This window comes from Leptopilina heterotoma, unplaced genomic scaffold, assembly GCF_015476425.1.
Source record: "Leptopilina heterotoma isolate Lh14 unplaced genomic scaffold, ASM1547642v1 Lhet_53, whole genome shotgun sequence".
NCBI classification, from domain to species: Eukaryota; Metazoa; Arthropoda; class Insecta; order Hymenoptera; family Figitidae; genus Leptopilina; species Leptopilina heterotoma.
The window spans coordinates 502,074-515,102 of NW_025111115.1; the positions used below are offsets into that span (position 1 = coordinate 502,074).

At 25.5% G+C, this 13,029-nt stretch overlaps 2 protein-coding genes across 2 annotated transcripts in view; one reads left to right on the top strand and one right to left on the bottom strand.

The window, feature by feature from the left end:
• Positions 1-1,740: 1,740 nt before the first annotated feature.
• Positions 1,741-6,069, bottom strand: LOC122508245 (cullin-1-like). The gene is made up of 10 exons (XM_043621488.1): positions 5,930-6,069; positions 5,367-5,624; positions 4,929-5,147; positions 3,957-4,505; positions 3,619-3,879; positions 3,154-3,483; positions 2,794-3,030; positions 2,571-2,674; positions 2,135-2,354; positions 1,741-2,021 (listed from the first exon to the last, which is right to left on the bottom strand). Exons 2-10 carry the CDS (start codon positions 5,589-5,591, stop codon positions 1,941-1,943), a joined length of 2,226 nt encoding a protein of 741 aa, XP_043477423.1. The 5' UTR covers positions 5,592-5,624; positions 5,930-6,069; the 3' UTR covers positions 1,741-1,940.
• A 159-nt stretch (positions 6,070-6,228) lies between these two features.
• The window catches only part of LOC122508246 (serine/threonine-protein kinase 25), a 56,378-nt gene continuing 49,577 nt past the window's right edge, over positions 6,229-13,029 (top strand). Inside the window, exon 1 of the mRNA XM_043621491.1 lies at positions 6,229-6,879. Within this exon, the coding sequence (XP_043477426.1) occupies positions 6,865-6,879 (15 nt within the window). The 5' untranslated portion in view covers positions 6,229-6,864. The remainder of the gene's footprint in view (positions 6,880-13,029) is intronic.

The following is a 13,029-nucleotide window of genomic DNA, read 5'->3' on the forward strand; positions in this document are numbered from 1 at the left end:
AAACTAATTTTAGAAAAGAGATAAATGTAGAAAGTATAATAAAATAAAAATATCTAAAATTATTAAACAAAAGAAATAAATAAAAAATTGTTATAATTTTTAATAATAATAACAAATTTTGTTCCTGAAATTGTCTTTTAAAAAATATATTAATTAATTTAAATATTTGTTTTGGAGATTAAATTTTTTCCAATCATTTCTATATCATTAGGAAACTATTCTGAATTCTAAAAATCATACTCTAACGATATTGGGTAAATCCCCTGATTTAGCAGATTAATAATACACTCTCATCTATTAAGCTCAATTAAACATTGAAAAGTAGTTACAATTCGAGTGTAATATTGCGCAAACAATTTCAATAAAATGTAATTCAGATATTGACACATTTTTCCTCTCAAAAATTTCTCTCTTTAACCAAGAATCTTTACAGTTAAATTTGCAAATAAATTAATGTTAATTAAAAATTAAATTTTGGATCCAAATTTTTTATTAGATTCTAATTAATAATAAAAATAAATTCCACCATTTTTAAATGGAATTCATTAAAATTACACATTTTTTGAGTAATTTCAAATTTTCTGAAAATATAGAATAGATTTTAATGTTTTGTCAGCAAAAGAAAAAATAGTAGCAGGACTTTTGGAAAAATCCCCAAGAATTTCCTTGTTTTGTGGAAAAAAAAGAGAAAAAAGATGTCAATTGAAAATTGACATCAATTCAAAGTAAAAAAATTAATTTCGTTATTTAGAATCTAAGAGTTGAATTTGCGTCAAAAGAGCATGAAATGCATATAATTGTTGATACTTAATTAAAAAACGTGCCATCGAATCACATTCAATTTCTTGAATGACAGCGAGAAATTTCTTTAGAAAAATTTTTCTTCTTTTTCGTTGCAATTTTTCTTTGGTTATCAATATATTTGAATGTAATGTGGCGCGTGCTTTCAAAAGAAATAGCATTCATCTCGTGCTTTGTTCACGTGATATTTGAAACACGTTCAAACGTTAATACGTCTCTGTGATCATATTGTGATAAAAATCATTTTAAGCACGTGTGAGATAGTACACAACACAACAAATAATAAAATTCACAAAGCGTTCAACTGATAGTTCTTTCCGCTTTTTCTTTTTTTTTTTTTTTTTTGAAACACACTTTTGTCAATTTCATTTCCTGCCTCAAATGGAAAAAGAAGGCCATCTTTATCTTTAAAATATTAAGTCAAGTTTTTTTTTGACACACATTTTTCCAAAGTTCTAATCGTGCAAAAAAAGTTAATTTTAATGACTTGCAAATCTAAATATTAAAAACCAAAAAATAAATTCTGAAATGAAAAATTAGATCTTAGAAAATTATTCTATTCTGGTCATCATTTATTTTATTGCATGCACATTATATGAGGATACTAAAAGAATAAAAGTGAATATCCTTAAACACACGACAAATGTTTAAAGAATATTTCACTTTATGTCATGAATATTAAAGGAAAGTGATAATTATAAAAAATTATTATCTTTAATTTTATTAAAAAGAAAATAAAGTATTATTTGTGTTGTGTTTTTTTAAAAATTGAATTATAATTTGGCAAATAAACGTTAAAAATATAAATTTTCAACAAATATCAGTAATTTATTTGTTTTTGGAAATAAGAGAAAAATTTGAACTGCGATTAAAATTTTTTATATTTTCGAAAAATAAAAAATGACTTGCTCTGATTGAGAAAAAAGAGTGAAAAACGTGTAAATTTGAATGAAAAATTTCTATTCAACTTGCCTGGTAAAAATCGATATTTTACATATTTTCAAAAATAAATTAATTAAGTTTCTAAACTACTATTTACAAACCGAAGAAATACTTTTATATGCGGTGGGTTCACGTCCGATGAAGTTAGCTTTTGAATAGCGTGTTATGATTCCACTTCGTTGTCCTCAATCAACAAATCACGCCAGGTAATCGTACGTATCGTTTTTATGACCTCTGCGTACCAGATACTCTTTTTCTATCAAAATAGTAATGCATTCCTAAAACAAAAAGAAAATAATAATAATTTCCCATTGAAGGATATTCGAATTAAATTTATATACTAATAAATAAGAAATAAAATACCAAAATGAGTAAATAATAGTTAAATTACCTTAATATCGGAAGATTTTGGCATGAATTTCGATTTCAAATGATTAATAACTTCCATCATAAGTTTTCGATGCTCCAAACTTTTTCTCTGCTTCATAATTCTGATTATCGTCGCTTGAATAATAATTTTTCTCTTCACTCCTGTATTCTTATGTGTTGACTCAATTTCCGATTTTAGTTCCAATTTAATCGGTTGAATGAAATTCACATTTGTTTTATTGCTGAAAAGAAAATAAATCTCAAGATAATTTTTTTTAAATAATAATATTTTCTTTACTTAATAAAAAATTTATTTTCTCAACAAAAAATTTATTTTCTTAAAAGAATATTTACTTTTTTTTAAAAAAATATACTTTCAAATAATTTGTTTAATTAAAAATTCTCAAAAAAATGTGAAAATGCAATTACAAAAAAATAGATTAAAAAAAATTGTTTACTTTTTATAATCAGTAACAAGTTTAACAGTCGAAGCTGGTGTTAAATTTTCCTCGCCTCCTTCTTTAACCATAAGCAATTCAGCTTTGAGAAAAATCTGTATCGCCTAGAATTACAAAATTAACAAAAAATTGAAAAAAAAGTAAAATTGAAAAATTTGAAAACAAAAATATAAATTTGAAATAAATAATTCAATAATAATTGTTGAATTTTTAATTTCGTCACCTGAATTAAATAGTTCATATCTAACTGCGTGATGTTTTGCAATTGCTGCATTGTCCACTCGAGGGAATTATTAAACGACAATAATATTCCCATTTGGAATATCGAAACTTGAAAAGAATATCGTTTTTTAAAATACGCATAAATTTCTCCATACGAAGTGTTATGTAACCATTTTAATTTTCTTCCGGAATGTTCAGAGGTGTAGAAATTCGTGAACATTTGTACAGAGTTTTCCAACTTTAAAAACAAAAAAATCAGTTAACAATTTAAGAGATTTTCAATCTCTTAAATATTGATATTGTTTAAAATGAAAATAATTATTTTCCATAAATTGCTTCTTATTTCTAATTTATAACTTACCACTGCTGGCAATGAGAAAGTAAAATTTGTCTCCAATGGCCAAGTATTGAATGTTAAAACTTGAATCGAAAAATCAACATTCAATTTAATTTCATTTTCTTTTATGTGTTTCTTAAATTTTTGGTTCAAATCTTTAGATACTTGAATGTCCTGTATCATTCGTTGAAGTTTTGACGTAAAATCATAACCACAGGCTTTCTTCAATTTTTCAATCATTAAAATTTCTGCGTCATCACTCGCCGATAATTGATAAACCAATCTTCTAGTCAACATTTTTCCATAAATACTCTCAAATACATCTTTGTCATCTAAATAGTAAAATACTTTTAACTGTAAAAGAAAACAAAACAATTAACAATTTTTGTTAAATAGAAAAATCTGCTTCTTAATTGAAAGGGTTTAAAAAATGTTTTAATTATAAGCATTTGCAGATAAATAGAAAGAAATAAAAATAAAGTTTCTTACGCATTCATTGAGAGCATTTTCAAAATATTCCTCTTCTTTATTTCTCTTGTTCCTTAGGATCATATCACAATATTTCACCAACAATATAGCAGGTTTGCTATTATCCTTTCCTTTTTTCGATAGAGAATTAGCATTAACAAATGCTTGACACGCTTTATCTAATGTGGCGAAAAATTTATAATTACTTTGGAAAGAATTTTTGATAATCTCCTTATATTTGTTATAAACAGTCAGAACAGTGTTGATAAATATTTTCGCATTCTGAAACAAAAATTATTAATTATTTAAAACTATTCCCCATAGGGAATAAATAAACTGAATATTAAATAAATAAATACATTTGATTCAGCAGTTGGAATGTTACTAAATGCCAAGTAACCGTCTTTTTTAATGTAATCTTCGAAAATTTTGCATATTACATCAAAACCATTCTCAACTCTTGTGAGATGATGAAACATTAATTTCAAAGAGTTCCAATCTTTTGCCTCCAATAAATTGATAAATTCAGATTCAAAAATATTTTGACAATCTTTGATAAAAACTTTTATGCAAAGTTCCATTAATGGCACAAATGAACATGGTGGTAGATAACTTTTTATTCGAATCTTCTCATCTTTTAATCTATTTTCAATTTTTTTCATATAATCAACAAGTGAATTGTGACGTAAAAGTTCTTTGCTTTCACATTTATAAAATGTCTCCGTTTCTTTTAAGAGAATTGTTTCAAAATTCATTTTATAAATTGAAATATCTATCACAGCTTCACGTAAATCATCAATTTTCCATCCTAATTCCACATAAGAATTTAGAATATTTTTCACTAAAATTTTATTAATACATTTTCCCCTACGATCGTCATTTATTAATTCGAGAATTATTTGCGTCAACTGAAAAATGCAAAATTTAAAATTAATTATGAACATGAATTTTTCAATTTATATCTGAATTGTAATTAATTTAGATTAACTAGCAAATGTTACGCGCAAGGAACGTGTTCTTCAATTTATTATTATTATTGAAATTACAAAATTTGTTACTTTCAAATTTAAATTTTTTAATAATTTCATAATCAAAATCTATAAAATTCACTTATTAAGTAGTAATTAATTATTATTGTTTATATTTTCAAAAATTTTAATATAATTCTTTGCAAGAATTCAATGATTTTCAAGGGATTAATTTTAAAATTGAAAATATTTTTAAAAAACATTATTAAAAAAGTTTGGAAACAAAAACGCAAACAACTAACTCCAAACTGCGAACAGATAACTGGAATACAACAATTATTAATATAGAAGATGGATGATTACCTTTTTATGGAGAAAAATAAAAATCTGATTTTTCCAACAGTACATTGCTATTTTATAAGCATTAAAAATTTCTTCTTCTCCACTGGTATCTTCCAATGATTGCCAGAGACGATTTAAATAAGAACAAATGCCATTGAAAACTTTTGAACTGAATCGATACTGTTCCCATATTTTGATATATTCTTTCAATAAATCCTCGCCTGTTAAGTTCTGAATTTTCTGTTAACATTAAAAAAATCTAATTATATTTACAAAAAAGTGATTTTTCAAATCTGTAAAAATTTCCGTCAAAATTGTAATTTTTGAATATTTGAAAATGTTAAAAAGACAATTTTTTTTATTTAATCAGTTAATCTCTAATTCTTGATATAATTTTCTTTCATCAAGTTAGTAAAAAAGTAAAAAAGAAAAATAATATATTGAAAATGTAAAACTTACCGTACGTAGACTTATTACATGCTCGACCAGTAGACTTATTATTTTTAAATAAAACTCACTGCTTGGGGGATTATTTTTATAGTTAATTTCACTTCTAACATTGCAAATTTCGTATGTTTTTTGATACAAAAGAAGATATTCTTCCTTTGTTATACCTTTATCGCTGTAAATTTTACTAAATCCTTTGAGAAATTCAATTCTTGGGTTAAATTCCTTATTATTCATTATTTTAATTAAAATAAAAAATCACAATTTTCACTGTAAAGAACAAAACTATTATCACATTTGCTTTATATTCATCTATTCTCTTTTCAATAAATTCCAGTCTTGTTATAATTGTATTAAAAAAATATAATATAAATTATCTGTATATTTTTTTGCCATATAATAATTTTTCAATTTATTCTCTTTAACATATATAAACAGAAAGAACGCAGAAATTTTAAATTGCAAAAAATGTGACAACAATATCATAACCTCAAAAATTGTTCTTTTTTTCGATCTTTTTTCACTATATATTCTAATTACGGTTTAGCAAATAGAGAAGAATTTTTTTAACTTACCAAAAAATATATTCGGTTTTCAACGAGTAGAATAATACGTACATAGCAAATGTTAATAAACTCTGTAAAATCATTCACCGGCGGTTGGCGTCAAACAAAAATGGCTATTTTCTCTAATTTATCCCAAGGTTGAATTTGAAATATCCCGCGCTAGAATTTAAAATTGCGCATGCGCGACTATTGTGTTGGTAGCAGTGAACAAGGGTCGGTAATGAAAATGCCTGTTTCAGTTGCTTCGAGTGCCGCCAGATGGTGTCGCCATGTTATTCGGAGATATCACATCTACATATGTTCGTGTCATAGGCCAAGATGGCGCTTCTCTGTTTGCAGATCATTTAATTCTCCCCGAAATAAATATTCGTTGTTAAAAAGTGCAATAAAATCCAGGCCGAAGGAATCAGTGATTAAGTAAGTGATTGCTTATAACATTTATTCTCATGAATTCGCAATATCAGGCGCGTAAGACGCGTGTCTTGGTGAATTTTTGGTAAATTTTCGGAATAATCAATTTGGGTTCTCAAAAAAAAGTTTGTCCCACCTGAGGAATGCAAGATTTCATTCCAATCTGATTTGGAGTGTGGAAAACTGTTTGGTTGTGATTAGTTTTCGTTGCGGGGGTCGCTTACGTGAGGAGGAAGACTCTGAACCGCGACCGGTGAGACTGCTTGTGTATCGGGGGTCAAGGTGCTGCACTCGTGACGTATGTGTGTCGCAGAGGGCTGCTTGGCAGACAGGCCTACCGTGTGAGTGTGTAGTGTGTGCTAAAGTAAAGTGCATTCAATCCATGATCCTGGCCTGTCCTATCAATCGGTCATCAGCTGCTGTTGCTGTTACTTTTTCAACATTGTTCGGGGAGGGTTTTTTTTCACAAGGAAGAAGCAGTGGGACAAGGAGGTGCCGGAAACAGCCGTGAGTCCGGAAGTAAAATCAAGAAGATGGCCTTCAACGAGGTTAGTTGACAAAATTTCTCTGAAATTGCAATCCTTAAATTTGTAATCTTAAGGGAAGGGAAAAATTCCTAAATCTGAGATTCTCGCTGAGAGAAAAAAAACCCATCGACAACTGCAGTTCTAACCTAACCTCAGGGCTCTTACATTGCTGATGCACAAGTTGCCAACCGTTCATGCGCTTTTAACATTCCATGCTTCTTTTTTCCCTGGTTTTTCAACTTTTGTTCTTTATTTTTAATTCTTGGGTCTATTTTTCTTATTTGTGAAATGAGCAATATAATTCGGATTATTTAAAGACACGGTTGAAGATAAAAATTTATTAGATATCGTACATATATATATATATATATATAATACAAGAGTGTTTACGTCATTCTTTAAGATCACTCATCCCTCATTCTTCCAAATAAATTTCATCCTCTTTTTGGTACTTTAAATCTTGGTGACATAGATGCCCTATTTTTCAAGGTTTTAAAAAGATTGTATTAGGATTTTTTTCTACTTGTCACAGAGCAAGAACTGTTTTATTTGATTAAATTCACAGAGAGGATGTATATCTTTTTGAAAAATCGTTATTTTGTTGGTATTTTTAAAAGAACAAAGTGTCAACATAACCTCTTGAAATATTTAAAATTTATTCTCAAATATTTATGTTCTCAGTATTTGAAACAAGAAAGTAAATATTTAAAAAAACAATTAAATTAATTACATTTTTTTACATAAATAATTGATTCTAATTTTTAGAAGTGTAGGGAATTTTTTTCTTCTTTAAAACTTTGAAAGCTTTTTTTTATTCAGAAAAAAACAATATGCCATGTAATAATGGGTGGCTAATCGTTTCTCATTTATTTCACAACAACGAGAGAAAAAAAGCAATTTCTTTCTATTATATCAATCAGTGTTTCTTTCAACCTACACTTGTTAACTATACATATTGATTATTAACTCTTCCTTTTCACGTTTTGACACAGACAATTAGTAATGATTATAAGTTACATATTTATGTATGTTTGTAAATTAAATTTTAATTTCTCGCTTTTGACATTTAGTACTACTTATAGTCTGTAAATGAATTTTAAAAAAAATTTACTACTTTTATGTGCATTGTACATAATATAATGAATAATATTTCCACAATAAGGAAAGTTTGTAAGACAATTTACATAGTTTTATTATCAAGGAAGACAGAGAGAGAAAATTGTTGATAAAATTCTATTAAAGAATAAGCTTTTAGATTAAATAGTCAAGTTTGAAATTAAATTTTTACATTTTGAGTTTAATTATTTTATTTTACTGGTTTGAAAGAAAAAAATAGTTTCAAAAATAGAAGCACCTAGTACATAATAATTAACGGAAGTTGTTTATCTTTTGAAACCTTAAAAATGTTATACGCTCTTGAAAAGAAATCAGTACATAATATATTTGATATTTTTCTGTCAGTCACAGAATTTTTTTAATGTTTCAAAAATTTGGGAACAGAAAAAAAATGAGAAAAATGAAGAGAAGGAAAATTAAGACAATTATCAAAATGAAAATATAATGAAAAATAATAAATTTATAAGATAAGTATTGATTAATAAATGCTGACGTGCTAAAAGATTACATAAGTCAATTGTGATGCATAGGTCGATTCTCCCATAGCTTCCGAATAATACATAAGAGTTCGGCTAAGTGACAATATATGTATGACTTATGTAAGAACATAATCCTTAATACTGCAGAACAAACGCACTTATATGCATATGTAGGGTTAATTTTGTTTATTATGAAAAATAAATAATTTATAATAAATTTAGTAACTGGAAAAAAATTTCTTTGATTCAAATTAACGATTACTTGTTTATTATCAAATAAATTTTCCTGTCAAATAATTTTTATTTTATTTTAATTATTTCACGTTAATTAAATGTCAATTATTAAAAAAATTCAACTATCTTAATAATTATCAAAATTCTTTACAGAAATTTAATTATTTTCAAAAATTTTGAAAAAAAACTCTCGTCAACATTTCAATTATCTTTGAAAATAGCAAAATTTTTCGCCGAAATTAAATTATTTCAGAAATTTTCATAAATAACAATATTCATCACAAGAATTGAATTATTTTCAAAATTAATAAAGTTCTTCGCAGAAGATTTAAAGATTTAAAGAAGAATTTTATTTAAAAATTGTAAAAAATAATAATTTTTGTATAATACTATTTTCATAAGTTATTGAATTTAAAAACTTTGAATTTGAAAATCTTAATTCCTATAATATTATAATTATTTAAAAAGAAGTTATTGATGTTTTCGAATAATTTTAGAATTGAAAGAAATTTGTAAGTAAATGTAATAGAACATTTTTTTGAGTATCTAATCATTTTTAGAGTGAATCAGAATATTCTTTAGGGCCAGGGAAAAAGTGAAAATTTTCTCTGTAAATCAGGGAAAAGTGAAGAAAAAACAAAATTAAATGTTTAACAGACAAGTGAATGTCTATTTGAATAAAATAGATTTTTTTCAGTGTTCAATTCTGTTTATATGTACAATTTTCAAAAGTAAAAAAAAAGAATTTTCTCGACAAAATTAACATTTCTTCGAGATTCTCCTTTTGAAAAGAGGAAAATTTCTTGAATTGAGAAAACTGTAAAGATGAATGTACGCAAATTTGTAATAAATCCGTCGACTCTTCGTGATACTCATCCTCGAGACTCTATGAAAGAATTTAAGTCAATGGGAAATCTTCTTAAAGGATATACCGTTGCTCCTGTGTCAGTAGTTTATATGTATATAGATATATTTTTGTCCTCTCTCTGTAAATACAGTAGTTGAAGCTCGTGCCGTTTTATCGTCACATACCAATTCGCTTTTAATTCCGTACAATCGATGAGAAAAAAATCAAAATCAATGCGTGACTGTATACACTGAAGAAAAATAACGGATCTTGTTGATGATTTTAAATTTAGTTTCCACTCACGACTGAAAATTGTAATTAAATATTTTTTCAGAGTAAATTATTCTCTTAATTTTATTCAAAAAAATTTTCGGTTCGATGTTTCTTTTAAATTTTGAAAAATAGTAAAGGTTGCTAACAATTCTAACAATTCTTCTAAAAATTCATGCTATAATGCTTTTATTATTCAATTACTATCTAAAATTTTCACTGAATAAGAATAATTTTTACATTGTTCTAGGAATTGGATTAAAATTGTATTAAAAGTGAAATTCTGCGATGAGTTTTATTATTTATAAAAATAATTGAATTACCTATTGCAAAAGAAATTTATAAAAAATTTGTAGATAATTGAATTCCTGTGAAATTTTTAATATTTATGAAAATAATGAAATGTTTGCGTAGAATTTTATTAACATTTTTTTTAACTAATTGAATTCTTTTAGGAATTTTTATTAAAGTAGTAGATATTAAAAATCATTAAATTGAGGAAAAAATTATTTTCATTTAAGTTAAATTATTATTCTCTAAAATAAATCTTTATTAAGTAATTAAATGTTCCTTAAAATTGAATTCTTTTGACGAATTTTAATGAAATTTTAAAGAATATTCTAATATTATTTAAATTTTCAACTAAAATTAATTTTTAAATCAATTTTTATTAAAAATTTTACGAGAATTCAATTATTTAAATGCAAAAATAAATAATTTCTTGAATAATTAAATGTGTCTTAAAATTAAATTCACATAAAGAATTCTATCAACTTTCTAAATTAATTCTACAAAATTGTTCGATAAAAGTTTGAAAATTTCAAATTTTCAAAGATTTTAATGTGAAACCTTTTTAAAATTCAATTTATTTCTAAAAATTCCTGCTATAATGCTTTTAATATTCAATTATCACCCAAATTTTTAACTAAAATTAATGTTTAAATCAATCATTATTAGAAAATTCTACGAGAATTCAATTATTTAAATACAAAAGTAAATAATTTATTGAATAATTGAATGTTTCTCAAAATTGAATACATATAAAGAATTTTATCAACAAATTTTTAATTAATTGAATTCTTTTGACGAATTTTAATAAATTTTGTTTAAGAATAGTCACATTTTTCGAGAAATTTGATTGAAATTGTATTAAAAATAATTGAAATAATTCTGCGATGAAACTTATTATTCATGAAAATAATTGAATTCCTAATAAGAATTTTATTAATTATGAAAATAATTGAATCCCTGTAAAAAATCTTAGTGTTTATGAAAATATATAATTGAACTATTGCAAAGAAATTTATAAAAAATTTGTAAATAATTGAATTCCTATTTGAAGTTTTTATTATTAGTGAAAATAATTAAATTTTTGCGTAGAATTTTATCAAAGTTTTGTTTTGAATAATTGAATTCCTTTAGAAATTTTTTTTAAAATACTATACAGATATTGAAAATTATTGAATTAATGAAAATTTTTGAAAATAATTAAGTTTCTCTATAAATAATTCAATTTGAAAATTCTTTATTAAATATTTTTGGGAAATTTTAATAAATAAATTGGTCTATAAAAATAAGTGAATTCCTGCGAACAATTTTGTTATTTATAAAAATAATTGTATTACACTGAAATTTGTAAATATATATAATTGAATTCCTATGAAATTTTGATTATTTATGAAAGTAATTAAATGTTTGCGTAAATTTTTATTAAAATTTTTTTTAAATAATTGAATTCTTTTGGAAAATTTTATTAAAATAGTAAATATTGAAAATCATTCAATTGAGGAAAATTTTTGAAAACAATTGAATTTCTGCGAAGAATTTTATTTTGAAAATAATTGAATTTCTGCAATCTTTTGTAACTTCTCCAAAATTCAATTATTTTTGTGTTTTTAACTAAAATTCTTCTATAAATCTTTACTTGACTATTATCACATAAATATTTACTTGAATTAAATAATTTTTATTTGAGTTTGTTATATTGTATTTGCTTCAGATACTGAAATTATTGATTCAAATAAAATTTAAATAGTTGACTCAAGTAAATATTTATTTGACAATTGACAATTGACAAATAATCGGTTATTTGAATGAAAGATATTATTTTCAGTTTAGAACTTTTCTTATTGCCCGTGTAGAAATTTCGCTGGGGCCCTGATCAGGGCCGAATAGGGCCGACCTATTAGGGAATGAAACGCCGCGCCCGATGTGGCCCTGATCAGGAAATCCACATTTTCTTGTCGCCCCGATCTGGCCCTGATCGGGCGCGGCGTTTCATTCCTTACTATGGCCCTAGTATAGGGCAATTTCTACACGGGTGGCTTGCGGTCGGAATAAATAAATTAATAAAAGATTAGAACAATAATTATTATACAATAAATCATCAATATTAAAGATAATATCGTGTTTTTTCTTACAGTCAACTAATCATTCTTGTGGTGCGAGTGCAGATTAATGTTCCCCGCTTGTATAGATATCGAACCGTAGAACTTTTTCTTTCTCAAGGGTTTTTTTTTCTTTTTTTTTGGGAAGAAAACAGAGTTGCTTGAACTTTTATACCGCGCGTCTTTTCGGCGGGGGTGAAAAAGCTTTTTATCTCCCATGGAAGAAGTAATTCCAGAAGCAGACACCCCTTCCACTTGATCCACGTGGTATTATGTTGGATTGGAAAGCCCCGAAAGGGATGAATTGTGTGTGTGTGTGTGTGTGTGTGTGAGAAACGGCGACGGCGCCTCGTCGCTACCATCCCTTGCATGGTTTCTCACAAGATTCTCCAGTCGATCCGCCGCGGTTTACCTGCATGTTTACTCGGATTTACTTCCTACTCTATTTCATTAAAATACTTTTCATTTATTCAAGTAAAAACCGCTAGCATACTTTTTTTAAAACATTTTTAGTATCAATAATAATCACTACCATAGAAATAAAAAAAGGAAACAAAATAATTAATAATAAAATAATAATAATTATACATTAAATATTGTCAATAAAATTAATACTTAATAGTAATTTTTCGAAAAATTTTGTAATTATTTTTAAAATATTAATAAGGTAGTATACAAACGTCAACAGGAAATGTAAAATTGATTTTTATTATTTTGAGTAGAAAAAAGGAAGTTATTTTATTCTTTTTTTTACAATTATCTTTTTCAATGCAATAGAACCTGTGTCGGAATAGGAAGTCGATTTTTATAATTTTTTACATTAAATATTGTCTAATAA

Bases quoted from the DNA above. Each gene is read 5' to 3' on its own strand.
- LOC122508245 (XM_043621488.1), bottom strand. From the start codon at position 5,591: ATGAATAATAAGGAATTTAACCCAAGAATTGAATTTCTCAAAGGATTT. The intron at 5,148-5,366 runs GTAAGTTTTACA...TAATGTTAACAG, and splicing joins ATGTAATAAGTCTACGTACG to AAAATTCAGAACTTAACAGG. The intron at 2,022-2,134 runs GTAATTTAACTA...TTTTTGTTTTAG, and splicing joins CAAAATCTTCCGATATTAAG to GAATGCATTACTATTTTGAT.